The sequence below is a fragment of the Geotrypetes seraphini genome, chromosome 8 (assembly GCF_902459505.1).
Source record: "Geotrypetes seraphini chromosome 8, aGeoSer1.1, whole genome shotgun sequence".
NCBI lineage: Eukaryota > Metazoa > Chordata > Amphibia > Gymnophiona > Dermophiidae > Geotrypetes > Geotrypetes seraphini.
The window spans coordinates 13,384,032-13,409,163 of NC_047091.1; the positions used below are offsets into that span (position 1 = coordinate 13,384,032).

The 25,132-nt window shown below is 41.1% G+C and overlaps 1 protein-coding gene and 1 pseudogene across 1 annotated transcript in view; one reads left to right on the forward strand and one right to left on the reverse strand.

Moving 5' to 3' along the window:
• Nucleotides 1-5,123: 5,123 nt before the first annotated feature.
• On the forward strand, nucleotides 5,124-7,659 carry LOC117365144 (annotated as a pseudogene).
• Nucleotides 6,724-25,132, reverse strand: part of ZMPSTE24 (zinc metallopeptidase STE24) — a 44,825-nt gene continuing 26,416 nt past the window's right edge. Inside the window, exons 7-10 of the mRNA XM_033955146.1 lie at nucleotides 17,399-17,595; nucleotides 15,411-15,521; nucleotides 13,617-13,760; nucleotides 6,724-8,942 (exon numbers count right to left, since the gene is read on the reverse strand). Of these exons, the coding sequence (XP_033811037.1) occupies nucleotides 8,718-8,942; nucleotides 13,617-13,760; nucleotides 15,411-15,521; nucleotides 17,399-17,595 (677 nt within the window). The 3' untranslated portion in view covers nucleotides 6,724-8,717. The remainder of the gene's footprint in view (nucleotides 8,943-13,616; nucleotides 13,761-15,410; nucleotides 15,522-17,398; nucleotides 17,596-25,132) is intronic.

The following is a 25,132-nucleotide window of genomic DNA, read 5'->3' on the forward strand; positions in this document are numbered from 1 at the left end:
GAGTTCTTCTGACAAATTGCTTGCCTGCCCTGAAATCGCTGGTTATTTGCGGTTTCTTTAGTAAAAATGGTGGCAGATCCCAAAAACTGCGAATAACATATTAAAAAGTTATTCGCAGTTTTTCCATATTCGTGCCTACCATCCGGAACACATCCACCACGAATACGGAGGGAGAACTCTACATCAATTGTCTAAATGTAAGTGCCCATATATAAAATATGAACCATTAAGAAAGATAATCTGGCAATAGCCAGGTTGAGTTCTCATAATGATTTCCTCTTACCCTTTTCCTGTTGTTGCAGCAGGGAAGCATAAATTCAAGATGGGTGTTTGCCATGTGCCATACTCAAATGGACTAGCGGCAGTTGCTCTTATTGCTGCTGGTGAGGGTGAGATTAGAGAATGACATGGGGACAAGTGTTTTCCCCTTCCCTCAGGAACTCATTTTCCTGACCCAGTGAGTTCTTTTCTTATCCCTGCTCCATCCCTGCAAGCTCTGTCCTCATCTGCACAAGCCTCAAACACTTTAAAATCATAAGTAGCAACATTCTAGAGCTCAGATTGTGATGTCATAATGCCTCATTCCACCAATGCCTAAGCTCCGTCCTCATCTGCACAAGCCTCAAACACTTTAAAATCCTAAGTAGCAACATTCTAGAGCTCAGATTGTGATGTCATAATGCCTCATTCCACCAATGCCTAAGCTCCGTCCTCATCCGCACAAGCCTCAAACACTTTAAAATCCTAAGTAGCAACATTCTAGAGCTCAGATTGTGATGTCATAATGCCTCATTCCACCAATGCCTAAGCTCCGTCCTCATCCGCACAAGCCTCAAACACTTTAAAATCCTAAGTAGCAACATTCTAGAGCTCAGATTGTGATGTCATAATGCCTCATTCCACCAATGCCTAAGCTCCGTCCTCATCCGCACAAGCCTCAAACACTTTAAAATCCTAAGTAGCAACATTCTAGAGCTCAGATTGTGATGTCATAATGCCTCATTCCACCAATGCCTAAGCTCCGTCCTCATCCGCACAAGCCTCAAACACTTTAAAATCCTAAGTAGCAACATTCTAGAGCTCAGATTGTGATGTCATAATGCCTCATTCCACCAATGCCTAAGCTCCGTCCTCATCCGCACAAGCCTCAAACACTTTAAAATCCTAAGTAGCAACATTCTAGAGCTCAGATTGTGATGTCATAATGCCTCATTCCACCAATGCCTAAGCTCCGTCCTCATCTGCACAAGCCTCAAACACTTTAAAGTCCTAAGTGTTCAAGGCTTGTGCAGTTAAGACAGAGCTTATAGGAATGGGACAGGCTGGAGAAATTGAGTAACTGTGGGGATGGGTAAAAAATTGTCCCAGTGTCATGCTCTAGGTGAGATCTCACTGAACTCTGAAGCGTATTCCCTGTTGCTGGACCCCAGGCTGAGGCACAGGTGCAGCCTAAGGTCAACAGGGCCGAAGCCAGCTCAGTTACACTCACTGAAGAAGAAGAAGATGGCAAAATGCAAGCTGGTGCTGGGAACAATAAGGAATTAGCTTGAGAGTGGTTGGTGATTGAATTATTTGCAAAATTCAACATCCCTTGGGCTGCAATTGGTAGGATGGATGTCTGAATATACACTTTAAAAAATATATTTTTTCTAAACAGCTGCAAATATCTTTGGCCAGTAATAGGGAAGTGAAAACAGAAGAGGAAGAATCTGTTATTTAAATTTTATTTTTTCTGAAAATAAGTCTTTGGAAGACTGAGAATTTAGAATACAGTTAGATAGAAGACTTGAGTTTTCCTAAATTACCTGTTGTAATTCTAGTCTCCACAGTCTAGAGCAGACATGAGCAACTCTGGTCCTTGAGGGCCAGAATCCAATTGGGTTTTCAGGATTTCCCCCAACAAATATGCATGAGATCTGTTTACATGCACGGTTTTCAATGCATATTCGTTGGGGGAAATCCTGAAAACCCAATTGGATTCCGGCCCTCGAAGACCAGAGTTGCCCATGTCTGGTCTAAAGATATGTTGGCATTCTAGAAAGATGCCAGAGCAGTTGACATTGCTGCCTGTAAAAAGAAAAAAAGTTGGATCAGCAATCAGTTCCTAAATAAGATATTTCAGTGGATGTTCCCAATTTAATAAACATGTTAGAGAAGGTTGAGGTGCTCAGAATGCAATACCAGCAACATGCATTGTGAAGTTTGTTCTTGAACATGATAGGGATTAACCTTGTGTGGCCCTTTTGCTTTTACTTAAAATAGTTTCTATTTAGAACACAGATAAGGGTAGGTTATGCAATTTGTGAATATTTCACTGTGAACAAACTCAGGATGGTTCATGGATTTAAATACAAGTTGACAACTTTTCACCAACACACTGATTAGCTGAGGTCTGTTTTTAGTTGAATTGTATTTAGTTGGTTGTCCAGAACATGTATGTCTTTTGGTATGAGTGATAGTGCAGGAGGGTGATATGCAAGGTATTTCTTGACATGCAATTTTTTATTTATTTTTATTTTAGACACTAAAGGTGTGGATTGAATAGAAGCGTGCAGAATGAAGTATCCAGTTTGCTTTTGTTGGGCTGATTCTCTGATGAAGTTGGCGAAACAGGCCCGTCAGAATCAACATATATGATTAATGCTTCAACAGTTATTAGATAAGTGCTCTTTGATGATTTAGACTGTTGAGAAATTATAAGCGCTATTTATATTTTGCACAATTGGTATTGAATAATAGGGGTGGAGGAGGACTGATTACAGCACTGTGTATTCTAGCTGAACGAGCCATTCGGCTGACGTGTAACAACTAGTTAATAGTCTTGAGGTCTTTTCCCCTCCCCGTTGATCATGGAAAGCATACCATAAGGAAGAGATTGTTTCCAAACCCATTCAATGAAACATAATATTTATGAAGTTCCGAGTTCCATTTTTGTTTTCAACCGTTCCTGATGGAGCCAGGATGTCTCTGAAAAGGAGAACCGCCACTGTTTCAGGCTGTTATTGTTATACAAGGGCACCGCAGGAATTCAGCAGCCATGAAAACCTTCCTCTTTACAAACCCAGCTCTGTGAAGACCCACGTCTACACCCCAGATGGATGGAATCCCAAAGACAACACCTAATATACCAAATGGAATCTTGCATGCCACTGCAAATATAACTTGAATTATTACCACTTTCTCTGACAACAAAGATGCATCCACCTGCAAAGTAAAGCTATTCTACTTCCTAGTATATATCTACACTGAAAATACTGCAATCCAAACCACCCTATGTCCACTAAGTCTGTATGTTATGTCTATACTGTAAATGCTGTAAAGCAGGGGTGTCCAACCTTTTGGCTTCCCTGGGCCGCACTGGCCGATAAAAATGTTTCTGGGGCCGCACAAATGCTGCAGCAAGACATAGGAGGGAGCCAACAAGATGGTAAACACCCGGAGGCAGCAGAGGAAAACACTGCATCACTCTCGACCAGGGTCGAACAAAATACTTCATGGGGCCGCAGGTTGGACACCCCTGCTGTAAAGTCTGTAAATGCTGTGAATGTGCAAAGTTTATGTCTCACTAAAATTTGTCCTACCCCTACTATGAATGTACTCCTGTAACCCGTTCTGGGCTCCTTTGGGAGGATGGGCTAAATAAATATGGCATGATCAATTGGAGCCAAGTTAGCCCTTTTGGGCTCTTTACATTATACTATTAGGACAAGTCTTTTATATTTTTAGAGCTGTGCAGTTCATGTTTAAGAGATTATATGTGCTTTATACTTATATTTTGCACTAATTCACTATTATACACATGTGGGTAGATGGTGTGTAGCATTGAGTGTTTATTTACTCAAGCATGGATTGAAGCATTGTTTGCTTTTGCGTTCATCTGACATCAATCCACACTGAGGTCTCCTATGAAAAACAAAAAATTATTTATATATGTTATTTATGAGTGAGCACTTATTTTCTCTTACACATTAGTTCTCTAGAACTTTCATCAGAGCTTGATTCCAGGGAAAAGAGACTCAGTTTCTCCAATCTCTCAGCGTATGGATGGAGAAACTAGGGCTCTTTTCCCTGGAGAAGAGGGGATATGATAGAGACTTACAAGATCATGAAGGGAGTAGAGAGGGACAGATTCTTCAAACTTTCAAATAATAAAAGAACAAGAGGGCATTCGGAAAAGTTGAAAGGGGACAGATTAAAAACGAATGCTAGGAAGTTCTTCTTTACCCAGCGTGTGGTGGACACCTGGAATGCGCTTCCAGAAAGCGTAATAGGGCAGAGTACGGTATTGGGATTCAAGAAAGGATTGGACAATTTTCTGTTGGAAAAGGGTATAGATAGAGGATTACTGCACATGTCCGGGACCTGTTAGGCTGCCGGGTAAACAAACTGCTGGGCATGATGGACCTCAGGTCTGACCCAGCAGAGGCAATGCTTATGTTCTTATGAAAAGGAGCCAGCATTTTTCAGTCACATACCCCACAGCCTGGAGGTCTGTTCTAGTTAAAAGCTCCCTGTTGACTGTACAGTTAAAGGACAGGCTTCTGTAAGTATATTTTCTATGAACCAGTGCATGCTGCTGCTTTTCTTAGTGGCAGGCCCCATGCAGCCAACCCTCTAGTAGCTGATGTAGTTTTTGTCAAGTCAATAGCGAGACATCTCTGTGTTGCTGGTTTGCTACAGATAAGAACATAAGAATATAAGAATAGCCTTATTGGGTCAGACCAATGGTCCATCAAGCTCGGTAGCCTGTTCTCATGGTGGCCAATCCATGTCACTAATACCTGGCCAAAACCCAAGGAGTAGCAACATTCCATTCAGAATCCTAAAGAACAGCAAGATTCCGGAATCCCAAAGAGTAACAAAAGATTATGGAATCTGAAGTACTTAAGAACATTCCATGCTACCAATACAGGGCAAGCAGTGGCTTCCCCCATGTCTTTCTCAAATAACAGACTATGAACTTGTCCAAACCTTTCTTACAACCAGCTACATTATCCGCTCTTACCACATCCTCTGGCAACACGTTCCAGAGCTTAACTATTTTCTGAGTGAAAAAAATTTCCTCCTATTGGTTTTAAAAGTATTTCCCTGTAACTTCATTGAGTGTCCCCTAGTCTTTGTATTTTTGACAGAGTGAAAAATTGATCCACTTGTACCCATTCTACTCCATTCAGAGTTTGTAGACTTCAATCATATCTCCCCTCAGCTGTCTCTTTTCCAAGCTGAAGAGCCCTAACCGTTTTGGTCTTTTCTCATTTGAACAGATATGGGCTATGTAATAACCATTTTCTTGCTACAGTGTGCTTGCTTCTCATACCATTTCAGTAAGAGTCTACTTAAATGTAACTCACCTTGAGCTAAGTCCTTCCCTGTTTCTGGAGGATTTAATAAACACACAAATAGAAACATAGAAGATGATGGCAGAAAAGGGCTATAGCCCATCAAGTCTGCCCACTCTGCTTACCCACCCCCTGTCTATGCCCTAATGACCCAATTTTCTTATCTTGACCCTCATAGGGATCCCACATGGGTATCCCATTTATTCTTAAAGTCTGGCACGCTGTATGCCTCGATCACCTGCACTGGAAGCTTGTTCCAATGATCAACCACTCTCTCTGTGAAGAAATACTTTATGGTGTCGCCATGGGTGCAGTTCAGCGCAGGGCAGTCGCGGCCTGGCCCGCTGTCGCCAGTGGGCAGTCGCGGGTACTGCTGTCACCAGGGAGCCTCCACCACCTCTGCCACCGGGACCTGTGGCTCTGCTTCACCCTTCAGAACTGGCTCCTCGACTTCGGCCGCCCCATCGCCATGCTGATTGAGAGGTGTCCCCAGACCCTTCCACGCTGTGATTTACATCACCTTTGTTATGGGTGCAAGTATCCACCTGGTGGGAGACTCTGTGAACCATCGCCTTATCTTCAGCGGGTACCAGCATCACCTGTCTGTCCGTGAGAATCCAATCAAAGAAGACCTCAAGCCCAGGACACTGATTGACTCCTTTGAACTGCTGTATTAGTACTTGGGTCACTGCATGTGGTACGTTCCTTTTTTCCTCATTCTGTTCCTGTATTTCACGTGCTGTGGAGGAGAGCAGGATGCCTTTGTCTGCCTGGCTCCTGGTTGGGCCCAGCAGCCTCTATTACTGGTACCTTGGGACAGATTTTCATCCTGTTCATTTTCACATTCTTTGCCATGCTGGCCATCATCCTGCACCAGCGACGGAAGGGGTTTATCCTGGATAGTAATGGTCTCTTCCTTGTCTGCTCCTTCTGCATAGCCCTGCTACTGATTGCTCTCTGGATCTCCTGATTGTGGAACGATACCATCCTTAGGAAGAAGTATCCTGGAGTCATCTACATTCCTGAGCCTTGGGCCTTCTATACCTTGTATATCAACACCTTACATTAGCTGTGGCTGATGGATGGGACTTTTATATCTATTCTGATCACCAAAACATACACTCTAAATTTTGTGCTCGAGGGTTAAAGCGGCTTGTCCAAAATCACAATGGGCAGCTTTGCTCTAACCATTAGGCTACTACTCCACTAGTGAATGTGTCATCCAATTTTAGTTTATTTGGCACTATATTTCTCTAACAAGATGTTTTTTTGGAAATTGTTACATTTCATACCAATTATAAATTTGAAGGTTTGAAGACAATGGCATAGGCTAACAGTTATCATAAAATAGTAACAATCTAAGAAAAGAGAAACACACACAAACTGAGGGTTTGAAATTTAATCAGACTTTAGGTTCGTGATTCCATTATGTACCCACAAATCCACTGGTGCTCATGATTAACATCTTTTTTGGGGGGAAATTTTATTACTGTACTTATCTTCATACACAATACACAATCTCAGAGAGCTTTACAGATAAAAACAAAACAAAAAAGGCAGCAAGTGATAAGACACTAAATGCAAGTTTTTCCCCATTGCAAAAAAACCCCCCAAACAGCCCAAAAACATATGGAATGATATTGTACATTTAACCTTAGATGCATGGTTAAAGCAAGTATTCCATTCCTCGAAAGTATATATATTTTTCCTTTCCACAAACCACGATGCACTTGTATTAGGTCTGCACCGATTAATTTCTACCTACTGTGTGACTATGAATTAAATCTATTTAGTATGCAATACTGCTTTACTGTTGCATTTTAATTGCATCCAACACATTTTGGCTAAGAAGCCTGTCAAGGTTGGTAAAATGGGAATTTGAAATTCCTGATTGAGGAACAGATTCAGCAGATGTTTGTCTTAATCTTCATGGCTATCTGTACAGTGGTTGGAAATAAAAATCAGTCAATGTAGTGTGGCATATAGGGGGCAATTAAGTATAAAATGCTTTATTTATTATTAAAAGGATTTTGTAAGAACCATCAGAATCAGTTTAAAAATTTGTTATAACTAAAGATGTGGCAAATTACATTGTGATAAGATTCCTAGTTCCACTGGGTCATGTCTTTATAGTTTTAATTACATTATTATTGGAGGGGAAGAAGTGAACCCCTGAACATTTCTGAAAAGGTAGCACTGCACTCAGTTTTTAGTACAGAAGTCTACTGAAAGACCCATTACTGGTAATACTGAATGAAACCTGCAGGACACACTTTGGCTTACAAATGAACATAACATGCAAAAAAAAAAAAAAAAAAAAGGTTTTATTGTTAAAGAATAATTGTATTAACTTTCAAAAACAAACCAAAAACTGAAGTAGCCTGATATGACTATACTAGTTCAGACATGTACAAAACAAAGAGTCCCTTCCCATGCTAACCCTGACTGCTAAATGCATTCAGATTACAGAAGATGTTTGCACACGATGTTTCTTTCACTCAGACCCCGATGCTCAAAGGTTTCCGTGCCAGTAAGGCTTGTAAAAGCAGACTTACTGGCATGGAAGCTCTCCTCCTGATGCAGCCAACAAGAACCCTATCAAATGCTTTCCTTGTGATGCACGAAAGGAAACCCCCCCCCTCTTCTATTTCCAACAAAATTTTCAGCTTTTGTGCAAGTGTGCACATATACAACAGCTGCCCCCTCCCCAAAACTAAAGGGATTGGGGCTTGTATATCACCTTTTTGTAGTTATGCAACCACACTCAAAGTGGTTTACATACAGGTACTTCAAGCATTTTCCCTATCTGTCCCAGTGGGCTCACAATCTGTCTAATGTACCTGAGGCAGTGGAGGATTAAATGACTTGCCCAGGGTCAGGGAGCAGCTGAGAAACTCACAGCTGAGCAGGCATCCCCCAAGCTCCCTGCCTGTTCATCTTGAGCGCTGTGCTGGAGCCGTGAAGAGCTGAGCAGCAGTGGAATCCCCAATCAGCTGAGTCGGTGGCTTCGGGGAGTCCTGACTGCTCAGCTGATCACAGCTCCAGCGCCACAATCAAGATGAAAAATGAAATGGAGCAGACAGGGGAGGAGCTGTGCCGAACGATGTACTCGTTTGAGCAGGTGCTAGGCGGAGTTCCTCCCCCTTTTACCGAGGCTTCTCCACATGAATAGCATGCATATAATTTGCATTTTATTGTGCTGAGCATCACCTGATTAAAAAAAAAACAAAAAACAACTGCTCCCAACATGGTATTTAATAGCATGTTGTCGGAGCTTTGAGCATCGGGGCCTCAGTGGAATGAAAGCTATAAGACAACATTTAAACAATGTAAAAATTGTTCTACTGAGGCAACATTTTTCAACTCACAATAACCTACTCAGTCCTGTTTCACATCTTTTAAAGCCTGAAGCCGCTCAAGTAGAGGTGGGTGGGAGTAATGCCACATAGAAAAAATCCAGTCCGATACAGGAAATCCTAAGTTATCTTTGTTTAGTTTTATCAGGGCAGAGTAGAGGTCTTTAGCTTTTCCAAGGTTCTTGGCAAATGCATCAGCTTGAAATTCAAATCGGCGGCTTAGGACAGTTAAGCAGAAAGAAAGAACCTGAAGAAAGCAAGTACACAAAAGGTTATATAAAGTTAAATATTTAGACAACTATTAGCATAATTTTTACAAAAATATATTCTCAAAGCTGTATCACCTCAAGTACAATTAAAAAATTGAATAGATGTTAATACAGAAAAATATTTTTCACAAGGTTACTATCTTTAAGAAATATTACCACTGGCAATTAAGGAATCAGGGTCACCCATTACAGTAAAGTGTTCCATTCTACTTCTTGGTTTAAACCCCCCTGGCTCCACCGTGTCTAACCTGTAAATCCATTTCTGTTCCAGCCAATTTAACCTATGTTTGTAGGAACAGAAATGGATTGGCTGGAACAGAAATGGATTTACAGGTTAGACACGGTGGAGCCAGGGGGTTTAAACCAAGAAGTAGAATGGAACACTTTACTATAATGGGTGACCCTGATTCGCGATTTAAAGAGGTGACGTCATCAAGTAGGGGAGGTACTTATATCCGAAAAAAAGACGCCGCAGCCATCTTTGTTAGATCAGAAAAGTCAGATATCGGGATGGTCTGTTGAAATTGAAAAAAAAAAGGGTGAGCATATAAGTTTTATATTTACTATATGGTTCCCTTAAAGCTATGATTATGATTGTAAGAACTACGGGGACAGGAGTTACATTGTCTTCTTTTATTTGCACAGGGGACTTAATCTTGAAAAAGCCTCACAGCGAAACATGTTGATATGACAGGTCCCTGACCCGATCTTATCAAGGAAACAACTCTTTTAAGATAAGTTATTTCTTTGCAATTATTTATGAGAGCATTATGCACTTTATATAAAATAAGATAAAAACACGATAAAAATTATTTAAAAAATCATTTATAAAAATGTTAAGTGGGCGAATGAAGAAGCCACAGCCATAGCCACTAAGACTTTTGTATCGCCAGGAAATTGGGCGAACAATTGGCATGTCTGAAGCCACCAAAAAAACGATAAAAATCTTATGAGATAGTTGAGTATATAATATTGGCCAATGTTGGAAGAGTGACTGGGATATTTACTCATAAGAACAGAAGACAGAAGAAGTTGCCTCCGCTGGGTCAGACCAGAGGTCCATCGCACCCAGCAGCCCGCACCTGCGGCGGCCCAGCAGGTCTATGACCTGTAAGGTGTTCCTTGACTTAGCCCTATGATCCCCCTTTTTCTTCTATCTATACTCTTCCTAACCTATCTCTACTTTTATCTGTACCCCTCAAGCCCCCTATCGTTCATTATATTGTTTCTTTTGTATAAGCAAATAAGGCCTTATTATAGAAATATCTCCATATGTAAATGCTAACATTTTCACATGTAGATTAGCATACATATGTGTAAATGCCATTTTAGAAAAGGGGCCATTTATACTTAAGTGCTTCATACACATGTTTAGTTCTCCTGGAGGTGTAGTAAGGACCAACCTCATATTAACATGGATTCCCATCTTACAATTCACGCTGATGAAGCAGAAATCTAGACATCAGCAGTTACATATGCTTCAAAAATAAAATAAGTACTTTTCTGTAGGGGCAGGTGTAAAAGCTGGAGTTTGGACTCCCCTCCCCTAACCCTCTCATTGCCACTAGAGGTCATGGGTGCCATTTTGAAACCTGGGATTGCTCCTGCTTACAACAGATACTACAGTCCCTGGTATTAGGTTTGAGAAGGTGGGTAGATTAATGCTGCAGGTATGGATAGCTTTTTAAAGAGAGAGAGAGAGAAAAAAAAAAATAATACAAAATCATAATTTTTCTAACTGGATATTTGGAAGACATGTAATCCTACACATCCTTATAGCTATTTTACAAGAGGCTCTGATTTTAAAATTTTTGATTTATTAATCTGTGTGAATGGTTGTAAGTATACATTATGTAGTGTAGGAGTGGTGTAATATCATAGCTTTGTCTCCAGAACGGCATCTGAAGTTATGAATATTTGGCAATCTATGAATCTAGCCTTCAAACAGACCCAAGGTCAATAAATATCTTTGGCTGACCTAATTTTTTTTTTATGATCAGCCAATTCTGTCTGCACCTTTCTCCCAGTCGCTTCCAAGAAAGGTGAAAATTGTCAAAATTTTGACAAGGGGTTAAGATACTACATTACAAACCACAAACCCAGGGGACCAAATAATCAACTTTCCAAATAAAGCCTTGTGGAATTTAAGAACCTCTCTATACAAGAATAGCCACCCATCACGAATAACTCACAAATAATTATGTTTGTTTAAACTAGGAGGAAAAAGCCTCAGACTCAAGCTTGCTGCTAGCATATTCAGCATTCAGGCAAGCAATAAACATGGAGATACCTCATTGGCAAAAAAAAATTTCCTCCTACGATTCTTAATTATTTTAACAATAGTTTTTCTTACTGATAAACTCAAAATTCCCTCCTATGTGTTCTTTCCTTTTATGTTTCTCTCTCTTTCCTGTCTAAACATTGTAATTTCCCCCCTATTTGTCCTCACTATTCTTGTATGTTTTCATCCATAACTAATATTTTTTTTATATGTATGTATTTTTGTATGATAATTTTTATCGCATAACAAAAGTTAGTTTATATATTGACACCAATGTTTTATTTGTATTTTTGTGGCATTGTACATCGCCTAGTAATTTAAAATAGGCGATTCATTAAGAACAAATAAACTTGAAACTTGAACTTGAAACATTATATGTGAGAAAACTTAATAGTTCTTTAAACAAACGTAGTCATTTCTGAGTTATTTGTACTGGGTTGCTATCCTTGTGATAGAGAGGTTCTTAAATTCCACAGGGGTTTAGTTGGTAAGTTATTACATTCCCTGCTCAACTGATTCTCTAATGGAGGTGGGTCATCTGCAGTGACGAGATATTTTTGCAATAAACAAAAAATAAAAATGCTATTTTTACCAAAAGCTAAAGATTGGCAGTAGAAATGTTTCTTGGGAGTTGGCAACTTCATTCACCCCCTCTAAAGCAGCACAAATGAAAAGGTGTTAGGGAAAACCTTAGCCTTGCTCATTCACTGCTGACAATGAAAAGTAGTCCAAACATACAGTTCTAATGGCTGCATTTAATTTAATGGAATACATTTATTTTTGTGTTTTGTAATCTGAATCGATTTATCTCATGCTGCTTCATTGCTTGCCTGGTAATATTTTTCCCTGCACCAAAAAAACAGCTGCCATCTCAGAAGAAAATGCAGCCAATTTGTCTCATTATAGCTATAATGCTTTCATTTGTCACCACCATAATTTACTACAAAAGTAAAAACAACAGTGTATTTAGGTTAATCAAAACAATGGAAATGAAAATAGACTAGAATTGTGAACCGCCTAGAACACTGATTGAGTGGTTTAGAAATATAAAAGTTAAGTCGGCCATGTGGTTTTCTACTAGTGTTTCTGAAAATGCACTAATTACATGGCCTGCAATGTTTCTAGACAGCCATACTGAGATCATTCAGTGCCAATGACAAACTAAGAAAAATGGGATGCATGACAAATAGCAACTAACTGAAAGAGAAGCTTCTTAGTATGTCATAGCAACATGAAGGCAGATAAAGGCCAAGGCCCATCCAGTCTGCCCATCTGCAGAGATCCCACGTGCCTATTCTACGTTCCACACCATCTACCACCCTTTCTGTCAAAAAAGTATTTCCTTAGATGACTCCTAAGCCTACCACCTCTTAACTTCATCCTATGCCCTTTCATTCCAGAGCTTCCTTTCAAATGAGAGAGACTTGACTCATACACCACCTAGTTATTTAAACATCTCTTTCATATCTCCCCTCTTCCACCTTTCCTCCAAAGTATACATATTGAGATCTTTAAGTCTGTCCCCATATGCCTTATAATGGCCATGGTGAAAGAATCCATTGCTTTGAATGTATATGGATATCTTCCTGGGCCTGTACCTTAGGCCAGTGGTCTCCAACCTTTTTCCAAGAGCTGCAGTGAATACAAGCACGCTCTGAGAGCCATTAAAAGATTTCAAGATTACACATACTACTAATTTTGTATACTGCCTTGACAGGCTTGTTCAGAGTGGGTATTAAACATTAAAGATTAATATTAAATATTGATTCTACAATACTTCAAGGTTAAATTTTAAAAATTCACTTTATTTGAAGTGTCAATAATAGCAAATTCCATAAGACACACCTGAGTAAATACACTTAAGAAATTGTTTACAGTTACTATATCAAGTTGGAAAGATTGAAATCAATAGTTATAGGATTTGAAGAGCATTTCAGACAATTGTTTGAGGACCACAATGGAGGACTTCAGAGGCTGCACGTAACCCTGGGACATTTGTTGGAGAACACTGCCTTAGGGTATGGTCAAAGAGGTATTTCCACATGCTTTCTTTTGATTTACTGAAAAATGCCTTGTCCTTCAAGCATGTGACTTTTCTACCCATTCATTGGTCCCTGGTCCTTGCACTGAACAGAACCACTCTCTTACTGCTCCTTGCTATGTCATCAGATAAAGTATTATTAGATTATTGCAGGAACAGTTTGAAAGCTAGGGTCCAGGAGCAAGTATCATGGGTTCTAAATCCAACTAAAAAAGTTATATCTAACAATCCACAACTCCCCCTGCTTCTTCTCCCTTTCCCCCCCCAATGCTGTCTAGATTACAAATTGCCAATGTCAGATGTATTTCAATGATTAATAATTGATTTTACCTCATTGTAAGGTGAAAAAATGAACTGGAATATTATCATTAGGCCAATCAGTGTGGGCTGGTTATCATAAAACCCAAATGCGGCAAAGAGCTCCTTCCGACCAATTAAAGCAGCAAACAGGAAAAAGCAGAGAAAAGAGTTCATCTGGAAAAGAAAACATCAAATCATCAGAAGACATTAAATTACAGCTGGAGTCCATTTCAAAATAGTAACAAGTGACCAATTCAAGTTTTCTGGCACACCAGTAATTATGCACGGGTCTAGGACGATTCATTGCGGCCATTTCAGCGTTGAATCATCCCATAAAATGTGCTGCGATGAACATGCTATAAAAAAAGCTGATATCCCCTCCCTCAGCATGGGGGGGGGGAATCAATTCTTCCCACTCCCTCTCCTCCCTGTCCAAGATCTATACCAATTCTGTGTTTGGAGGGGGGGGGGTGATGTTTTTCAGGTCAGGTTTTCAGGATATCCACAATGAATATGTATGAGATGGATTTGCATACACTGCCTCCTTGAGATGCAAATCTATCTCATGCATATTTATTATGGACAGCCTGAAAACTTGGCCTGCCAGTAGCTCTCGAAGACTAGACTTGGGCAGCCCTGTCTTGCTCTATTGCAGGGGCAATTCCAGTCCTCGAGAGCTGGAGCCAGGTCAGGTTTTCAAGATATCCACAATACGTATGAGATGGATTTGCATACACTGCCTCCTTGAGATGCAAATCTATCTCATGCATATTTCTTGTGGATAGCCTGAAAACCTGACCTGGCTCCGGCTCTTGAGGACCAAAATTGCCTATCCCTGGGTTAGGGAATATCTCGGAGGGAATGATAAAACAGACAGGGGTATTGTACAAGTGAATAGAAATTAGGAGTTAAAAACAGCCTCAAAAAAAAAAGTAGGCTTTTAGCCTAGATTTGAACACTGCCAGAGACAGAGCTTGACATACTGACTCAGGCAGTCTGTTCTAGGCATACGGTGCAGCAAGATATAAGAGACAAGAGTCTGGAGTTGGCAGTAGAGGAGAAGGGTACAGATAAGAGAGACCCGATGAACAGAGTTCCCAGGGAAGACTATAAGGAGAATACAGGAGAAGCTTAAGTACTTTCCTGTTTGTGTGAACATACAAGTCCATGAAGATGATGAAGCATCTTAGGCTTGGGCAGTCTACCTAAGAATATCAACTCTGTCAGCTCCCTGCTGTTGTTTAATACTACAGAAAACTTATACAAGAAATATGTTCTCTTGGCTCCACTGTCAGGAGCAGTGACAAAACCTCGCATGATCTTGGAAATGGAAACTGAAGAGAAACTGTTTGATGCACCATTTTCTATCAGCAAGCGAGAGCAGTTGGAGCGACAGATAGAACATATTGATTGAGGATTTCTCAGGCACTCATTCAATGCACAGGATAATGAAGAGTATTGATGTTAACATTGTATGATGTTGTTTGCCGTGTTTCTGTGTGCTATCCTATATTTTATGGCGTTCTTTTTGTGTTTTATATGTTAATTAGAAATTTTATTGATGCAGACCGCTAAGAACTATTGTAAGATTTGGCGGTATATCAAGTTTTAATAAACATAAGAGAGGAGAGATACTGAGGTGCCGCACTTGCAAATCAGTAAGGAGTTTGAACGGTATGTGGAAATGGATAAGGAGCCAATGAAGTGACTTGAGGAGAGGGGTAATGTGAGCATAGAGATGCTAGTGGAATGTCATGCAGCAGACTTAAGCTCCTCCCCTTCCCACACCACCAAGAAGAAAATCTTTCTCCACTGCTCAGTTACCTGGCTGATGACTATGTTCTTCACCGTATGGCCCAGTTTCCAGTGGCCCAGCTCATGGCCAAGCACAGCTAAAACCTCCTGATTATTGCAGCCTTGCTTCTTATGCTGGCTCTAAGAAAAGAAATAAAGAAAGTCAGGTACTATGGTTTTATTTACTTCTGATACTCAATCTATGCAATATGGTATACACCACTAACTAGCTGCGGACTCTAGCACACAGGCAAGGGAAGCCCACAGCAACTCCATTACCAAGCCTTCAATGGATCTCCAATAAAATGCCAGGCATTGTCAAGACAGCAAGTGGATGCAGCGAGCTTGCATTAAAAGAAAATGTAATGTCAAATTTTTGCTCACCAATGAAGTTAGATATATGCAAATAGGAGCTATGTAAAACCTATGTACTAATTAGGAAGAGTACAACAAATGATTGCGCACATGGGCAACAAGCGCTGTGAACAAATCTGAGCAGATAAACATATATTGGCACACATGCTGGCAGGCTATTCTACTGATCAAATATCATCCACTATAGCCACACCAAATTTTATAAAACTGCCACAAATATCAACTCTATAACAATATAGCAGTGTGTATCATTCAGACTCAGTTTAAATAGTATTTTTTGCAGATTTATCAGATATATCTCCAACCAGCCAATTATTATTTAAAACGGCTGCATGAAAAATTTCTGTGACATATATATCATCATCTAATCTGCTTTTTTTGCTCATAATCTTGATAAAAGACCTTCACAAAACTTTCACATCCAAAAGAATATTCATAGAAATATTAAATAACTTAGCTTTGTAGCCACCAGACAGACGGCTTTTTACTTTCATTTTTTTGATTGCTTGTCCGTGCCGGGAAGGGGCTGGTTCAACATGTTTCGCTATTGAGCTTTGTCAAGAACAGCCCCCTCTTCATTCATACCATGCACCATCCCGATTTTTTTGTTGTTCAAAGTGTAGGTGTGTGCCAATCTTTTTTTTTTCTGCTCAGACCTGTGCACAGAATTATGCACTCTCAACAGCCCAGTTTTTCTAGCATCTCCCCCCCTCCCATTTGTGTGTGTTTTTTGTGGTCATGGGGACCATGAAAAAAAGTTGCTTTCCTGTATGCTCGCAGCAAAACAGGCATGACATCCTCCAAGATGCTAGTACAGAATGAGCAAATCATTCCATGCCTTCTCCGACTTGACATTAAAGCCCTGGCATTATGCTCAGCCTTTAAGCCTTCTGCACACTTCAACATCATTACCATGGGTTTTAATATGCTGTAGGCTGGTGCCTAATGCAAAGCTTTACATGGGGGTTAGCTTCTGCATGAAATCATTTTTTTTCATCAGTGCACCCACAAAAACTGTATGCTAAAGCTGGGCTTACCCTACATAAAGCTTTGCTTATTTTACTGCAGTGGTCTCCAATACATAGCACCTGAAGTCCTCCACTGTGGCCCTCAAACAGTTAGCTGATATGCTCTTCAAATCCCGTAATGTATTAATTTCAATCTCGCCCACTTGATATAGTGACTGCAAACAAGCTCTTGAGTGTTACCCAGGTGTTTCATTTACGGAATTTTCTACTGTTGGCAATCCAAAATAAAGAGAGTTTCTAGAATTAATATTAATTTTAATGTTTAATTCCGAACAAGCAGGTCAAGGTGGTTTACAAAATTAGTAGCATGTGTAATTTCCAAAGCTTTTGCTGGCCCTCAGAGCTTTTCTTGTGTTCACTGTGACCCTATACATGAAAAAAGATTTGTCGATCATCATTTTACGGAAGTTGGCCTCCAAGCTGGCACTCAGAACTAAAATCAATGTTCTCACTGCTCTGTCTCCCTGCAGTCGTATATTTAAATGTTTACATTTTAAAACAAGGAAATTTACAATGTTGATGTTCTGTCTCATCTGTTGAGATCTTTACTGCACCTGCTCAGCTGCAAAAACTGCGCGTACATACAAGGCCAGACACTGCAGAAGGAAAGCTTACACTGATTTTGGACTTCACATCTACATTTTCAGTTTCTGAGCCATCTTGTGTCGTTGCCTGCAAGTTTCCACTTGGGTCTTCCTTTTCCTCCTTATTTAACGGAGAGTAATCTTCTAGCAGAGTATCAAACAGCACAATCCGCTTGTTCTTAAAGAACCCATAGAAGTATGCATTACTGTGAGAGGAACGCTTTGAACCTTTAGAAAAGAAAGGGACACAAAATTTAGAACCCAGAGTGTGGTGTGCTTCTTTGAATAGAGTTGCACTGAGGTGTTCAGTTGCAGGGTACATACAACTTTAAACTTGATGTTACTGCAAAACCAGAGTCCAAGTTCCTTATTCCCTTCTACCATCTCTCCAGCGGCTATGTACTCCCCATTTGCACTTCCCCCTCCCCCAGAAGATATTTTCTTCAGGCCTTCAGATATGAAATTCATCTAAGGCTGGAGTGAGCGAGCAGAGACAGGATGTTTGACAACATACATATGTTATTGTTAACCACCTTGACCTTGAATTAGTAAAGACAGACTATCAAATACAAATGAACCATAAATCATTTACATTAGATTGTAAATTTAGTGGGGTGCAGGAAAATACCTAATGAAGATCAGTGTAAATTGTATTTGTGTGTGTGTATATCCTGAACATCTGACTGACCGGGTGTGCCCTGAGGACTGGGTTAAGTAATGACCTTGAGAACAGGTACTGGCACACAGGAAAGCATTCATCTATGAACTGATTATATTTATCATAAACATGAGATGGCCAAGTAAAAAGCAGATGAAGATGCCATCTAATCCATGTAAATACAATACTGCATTAATTATAATTAGGACTTGTGTTTTAGCTGACCAACACTACCAAACTGGAGAAGGAATGAAATCTGTGTTTATCTAATAATCCCCAGAAATATACTGTTGCTTCTATATACAGTGGAACCTTGATTTACGAGCATAATTCGTTCCAGAAGCATGCTCGTAAATCAAGTTACTCGTATATCAAAGCGCATACTCAAGGCCCGGCCCAGGCAAGAGGCGGGAGCTTGCTTTCACTCTCACAACCAGCAGAAGGGGTAAGGAGCGTGTTTGAGAGGAAGGGTGGGCGGATGCAGCTTTCAGCACCGGGGTGCGATGCGGTTCTCGCGGGGGGGGGGGAGGGGGGGTTGCAATGCCGGTTCGGGGGGTGCGATGCCGGTTAGAGTGGGGGGGAGGTGCTCGCATATTGGAACATGCTCGGTTTGCGAGGCAAAAGTTTGCCGAGTGTTTTGCTCGTCTTGCAAAACACTCGCAAACCGAGGTTCCACTGTGTATATATATTTATATATTTAAACCCGCTACTCCCTTCCCTCTTTGCTGGTCTGTGGTTAGGCCCTGCGGCTTCTGTCTTCGGAGATCTGATGATGATGCTTTCCTGAGGACTGGACTATACCTCCCCCCTCCGTATTTGTGGTGATAGGGGGAAAACCAACTCAGTGAATACAGAAAAAGCGCAAATAACTTTTCATATGTTATTTGCGATTTTCTGTCAAAAACCCTAGAGAATATGCTAAAACCACGAATAACCTGACCTTTTCCTGTGAAGAAAGTGCAGCGTTTTCTCTGTACAACGCTGGGAGCAGCGATTTTCTCTGATGTAATTCTGGGGGCGGAGCCTAAAAATGAAAAACCACGAATAACCGAAACTGCGATTTCGGAGGGGGCGTTGTAATACTATTACCATCATTATTATTTTTGTTTTCTTTTGATTGACTTGTTTTGTCATGTTGAAATGTTATATGTTGATGGATGTTTAATGTGGTGCTTTAGTTAGTTTGTGAGCCTTTTAGACAGATAGGGAAGTCTTAAGCTCCTAATGATTACTGCTATTGTAACCCGTTCAGGGCTATAAAAATGAAAAAATAAATAAATAAAGCCATGCTGATTACAGAAATAAAAAAGCCACTCTGTATATTTTAATAATCTTTTTATGGCAGAGGATAAGAACAAAGGAAAAATGTTTTATTTTAGAGGAAACTGAATAGAAAAGCGTTGCACATTACAAGTTACTTAAAATGGATAAAAAGATAACCAGTTTTTAAGAGGACACACCATGAATACACTGATTTAGTGTCTTCAAAAAAAATACCCTATTTGGAACACAACTACACTTACAATTTATAAAGCATGCAGTGTATTTATTATGTACTGTACCTGAATGGAGACCACTTTTATGATAACTTTCAGGCTTGTAGGCAGTATAAATACTACTACTGTTTTTGAGCAGGACGTTAATATGATCCTAAGCTATACTTTAAATATGCTCAAAAACTATTTGGAAATCAAAAAGTTTGGATATATCCCGATGTCTCAAAAACAACTCAAGAGCGAAGGAAAGATTTCCTTTCTTTACGACAATTAAATTGGGTGCTACGTTCCTTTTAGTGTACCCCTGTAAGTGCTTGGGAAGGTACTTGGGAATCAAATACATATTTTTTTCCCCCCGGAACAACTTAAGGAATTTCTGGATTATCAAGAAAATCATCATGGACTGATTAGGAAGGGTTTTTGATTATTATTAGCAGCTGTCTTCATATTAGGCTTTTTCTTTAAAATTATTACTTTTACTTTCTTCATATTTGAAAAGTTGACTCTCTCTCTCTCTGAGATTATAGAATTTTTCTTTATTAGGGAGGTTGTGTTTTCTCCCTTATTGTTTGAGTGTTTTTCTGTAGCAAGATGTATTCTAGTGATGTTAAATGAAAACTTTATAAATAAAAGAAAAAAAAAATATACTACTACTATTCAAACTAATACTAAGAAACAGGGCATTAAAGCCGTCAAATGGCTGAGGCCTTGTAAAAGAACCCTTGCAAATTAGGTTCAAATGTTTCAAAGTGCTACACAGTGTGCTATTGAGAACTTGTATCACTAGATATAGAGCAAACATCCTAAATTACAAGGCTTGTAGTTTACATGTACCACAGCTGATAAATCCTTTTATTTAAAGCTCCGTAAGCTTAAAAAGAGGATCTTGTAGATCCACTGTATATGGTATATACCAGTGGTCTCAAACTCGCGGCCCGCCAGATACTATTTTGAGGCCCTCGGTATGCTTATCATAATCACAAGACAAGAGGGAATCCGCTAAAACTCGGGGGGGAAGTATTTCTTCACCAGTAAGTATTTCTTCACCGAAAGGGTAATTGATCGATGGAATGGCCTTCCACGTCAGGTAGTTGAGGCCAGAACCATGCTTGACTTCAAGAGATGATGGAACAGACCAGGTGGGGTCGCTTCAGAGGAATGCTTAAAAGATGGAGGGAGGGTTCTTGAGAGGGCAGACTTGTTGGACCGTCGGCCCTTTTCTGCCGTCATACTCTATGTTAACTATAAATGACAATATTATTATTAAGACTTAGCCAAAAGGAAAGATTTATAAACTATAAAGAGTTTTACCTCATGCAAAATTGTCATTTCTTTAATAAGACTCTTTTTTTCTGAGTCCCTCCAAGTACCTACAAATCCAAAATGTGGCCCTGCAAAGGGTTTGAGACCACTGGTATATACTGTATATTGTAAAAAGGGTGCAGAAACCCCCTCCATATGAAATTAATTACTAAGCTGCGAAAGTACTGCCATTTAGGCTCAGACGTGAAAGAGCTGAGAGCAAGGTAACTGGGTGGAATGGGCTGGCCACTGGTCATCTTCTGCTATATTATCTGCTACCACAGTTTCCAAATTACGATCCCCATTTGGGACCATGATGCACAAGTTTAATGTTAAAAGTGGCCGCAACCACAGTTAAGGACAAAAGAAGGGATCCCTCCAGCATGGCAACTGTAAAGCAAATGAGCAAGCCAATACTTCCAGACTGCTGGAGTATGAACAGCATGGATCTGGTTGCTCTATTTTGCTGTCTGTCCTGAAGTGCGTGTCCCGGAACCACTGCAATTAAGAACTGTTTCTTCCGGTGTCAGGTCAAAACCGCGGAAGACAAAGGCGCGCGCCGACAACTGAGCGCAGCGCGGAGGCACGTGTCAAAGAAAATAACTGTTTTTAGGGGCTCCGACGGGGGTGTGAGGGGGGAACCCCCCCACTTTACTTTATACAGATCGCGCCGCGTTGTGGGGGGTTGTAACCTCCCACATTTTACTGAAAACTTCACTTTTTCCCTAAAAACAGGGAAAAAGTTAAGTTTACAGTATAATGAGGGGGGTTACAACCCCCCAAACCACCCACAACGCCGCCGCGATCTGTATTAAGTAAAGTGGGGGGGCTCCCCAACAAAACCTCCCGTCGGAGCCCCTAAAAACTGTCATTTTCTTCGGCGCGCGCCTCCGTCTTGCGCTCAGTTGTCAGCACGTGCCTTTGTCTTCCGCGGTTTTGTCTATGAACCGTTCCTTCCTTTTGCCACAACAGCCACCGCCACCTCTATGCTGCCCATGTTTCTGTGCATAACTGCTGGCACTTGTCTTTCCGCCCCCCCTCCCCCACTTCCAGGGCTGTCTCTGCCTACCTTCAGCAGCAGTTAAAATACTGGCCTCATTCCCTCTGCTGGATACAACTCACTTCTGCTCGTTCCCTTCCAGTTTCAATGGCAATAATAGAAAAGCACTGGCATGGAAGGGAGAAGTGAATTTGGGGAAGGGGTGCGATTGAGGAGGCGTGAACCTGATAGGGTGGTTAAGTGTGGAGAAATGCATCATTTTGCCCCTGTACCCCCACAGGCAAGGAGACAATGGAAAAGGCTGAGAATGGGGTTGACCTTGGGTAGGGGTAGGAGGGAAAAGGGGTTAGCCTTAGACAGCAGACAGAGAAAATGGAGGAATGAGAGAAAGAAGGAAATGGTGAAAAAAGTGAGAGGATGAGTCTGTATGGAGGGGAAAGTGATTTGTGCAAAAAAAGCATACTCATATATACACAACTACACGGTACTGAGGCTAAGGTTCTTCATCATCAATGCACTGCTTGTTTTGTTTTTGTGGTAATCTGATTTTGTGACCCTCTAGGGATCATGTGAATTTAACTGCCAAAATGAGGTACCCCGCATGATGATAAAAAAACCAAAACAAAAAAAAAAACATTTGGGAAACTGATTTAGTATATTATTCTGATTTAAACAATGGGCGCTCAAATGTTTCTCTGTTCAGACCTGTACCTGGTATCCCCAAATATCTGCAAAAATGTACAACTGCAACTTCTAACCCTCTGTGATTTGAAAATCCATTTAGAACTTTTGCCCTCATGTTAAAAGAATGAGAGCAACTTCAAAGCATGTAAACCAGTCCGCTGCCTGAAAGTCTGCATCTCAGAACACTATTAGCCTAATAAAAACGTATCACTACCTAAAGATTTGTTGAATAAAACCAAGAAACTTGTGTGCATAAATAGGCTATCCTCCCTTACCTGAAGTAAAATGAGCATAGTCCGACACCTAGTGGTTAAGATGGGAAGTTTCTTAAGTATTTATACAGGCCTGAGTAATAAAAAGTACTGCTTGTATGCAGTTAATAGTGGACAACAAGAAATAAAAAGTGGACTGGATAACATCTAGATGTCTTGTGTAGATCTTAGCTCAAACACAAACATTCCAAAGTTATTTTTCAGGACGTACACTTATGTGGAGTGGCCTAGAGCAGCTGCCTCGGCACCCCGAGGTTGTGAGTTCAATTCCCACTGCAACTCCTTGTGGCTTTGGGTAAGTCACTTAACACTTCATTGCCCCAGGTGCAAAATAAGAGCCTGTGAAACATTTGTAAGCTGCTTTGATTGTGTAAACCACACACACAAGAGAGCAGAATACAAGTCCCATCCCCTTTACACTTTATTTGGAGAAGCCAGCGGAATCCAGGTATGGGTATTACAGAATATTTTGACTTAAATTTATTAGTAGTTATTTATACACCGCTTATCAGTCTAAGTGGTTTACATTCAGGTACTCAAGCATTTTTCCCCATCTGTCCCCAGTGGGCTCACAATCTATCTAATGGAGGATTAAGTGACTTGCCCAGGGTCACACGGAGCAGCGTGGATTTGAACCCACAACCTCAGGGTGCTGAGGCTGTAGCTCTAACCATTAGGCCACTCCTCCCTCAGCTGGACTGAGTTTACCATCTTCAGAGCAAGGAAAAGATACGGGCAGTATAAATGCTGGAAAACTCTCCATGTTAGCTCTGAGAAATTCCTCCTCTTAACAAAAGGCTGCAATTATTGTTTGAATGCTGAGAGGCAGATGCTCAAACGCTTATCATACAAGCAAGAGTTGTTGTAGCCAGTCTAGCTTGAACATTAGTTCAGCCGCTGATACACAAAAGGGTTCTTGGTGGCTTTTACTGATAGCCGCCACCGAAAATCCTATGTTAATGTACACAAAGAGCTCATTAGTATTAAAATGAACACACTGCGTAATGTACAACAAAGTACAGACAGTTTTCAGCATGCAAAAATTTTTCCAGCAGGTTTGAGCTCTCGTACGTTTACTTTCCCACTAGTGCCAGAGCGCTGAATGGCTCGGGCTCAAGAAGCTGAGGAAATTGCACAAGCCCAACCTGCAAATATCCCTGGGGATCCAGTAGACCCCTCCCAACCCCCTAACCAAAACAAATATACCTGGTGGTCCAGCGGAGCAGCCCCTGACCCCTCTCCCCCCCTACCCTCAAATATTATCCCTGGTGGTCTGGCCAGGCAAAGCTGCACACCCTAGCTCAACAATTCTCCTCCCTTCACCCCTCATATATGCCAGGACTCTCCCCCAGTACCTTTCTTGTAGAAGCAGCGTCAGGTGGGATGCCTACTCCCTCTTGCCTCAGGGCCTCCTCTTCAAAATGGGAAGTACCCAGCCCCTGCTGGTGCACCCTGGAATGTACTGGAAGAGGCCTAAACACCATGAGAAAAACTCCTTATGTGGTGTTTAGGCCCCTCCCAGTGCATCTGGGCAGTGGAAGGACACTTGCCATATTGAAGAGGTGGGCCCTAAGGCAGGAGGGAATAGGTATCCCTCCTGCCACTGCTTCTACAAGAACATAAGAGAATGACAAGGGGATGGGTTACCACGGGTACCTGTGGTAAAAAGAAATCAAAGTCATTTGCCGTGGGTGCAAGAGCAAAACTTTTTACAGCCCTGTGGGAGCAGTAAAAAGCTTTGCTCACGTGGAAAAAAGTTGCAGTTTCCGCACTGCTGCATATCTTACTCATCTGATCTGTAGAGGCCTGCTTGTGGTCTTTCCTGTCAGCCAGGCCCCTCATGGTGTAACTTTCTGTTTTTGCAAGTGGTGAGAGGAAAGGAGGGCTTGCCGAGCTGAAGGGGAGAGAGGCGAAACCTTTGGAGGGGACTGCTGGACCAGAAGGGAAGAAAAGAGAGAGACACACAGGGAGGTGGTATACAGAAAGAGGAAAAATAATGGGCATGGATAGGTGGTGGAAGGAGGGTGCTGCATGGGGATGATACATGGACACAGATGGGCAATGCCAGATGTAGGAGGAGGTATATGAACACAGAGGGAAAATGCTACACATGGGGAGAGAATAGAAGCACAGAAGGGAAATGCTGGATGGGGAACACAGAAGAGTGATACTTGGCAAAGGAGGAGGGGATAGGGACAAAGTGGTGATGGACACAGAATATGTGAGCATCTGTGTCCCGCAGACTTCCCTGTTCAACATCTGCTCTGGAAGATGGATGGGTGAGCACAAAGAAAGAAGAAATGTCAAACGAGCAGGAGACCCTAGAGTTAAGACAAGAAAGAGGGAGCCAAAC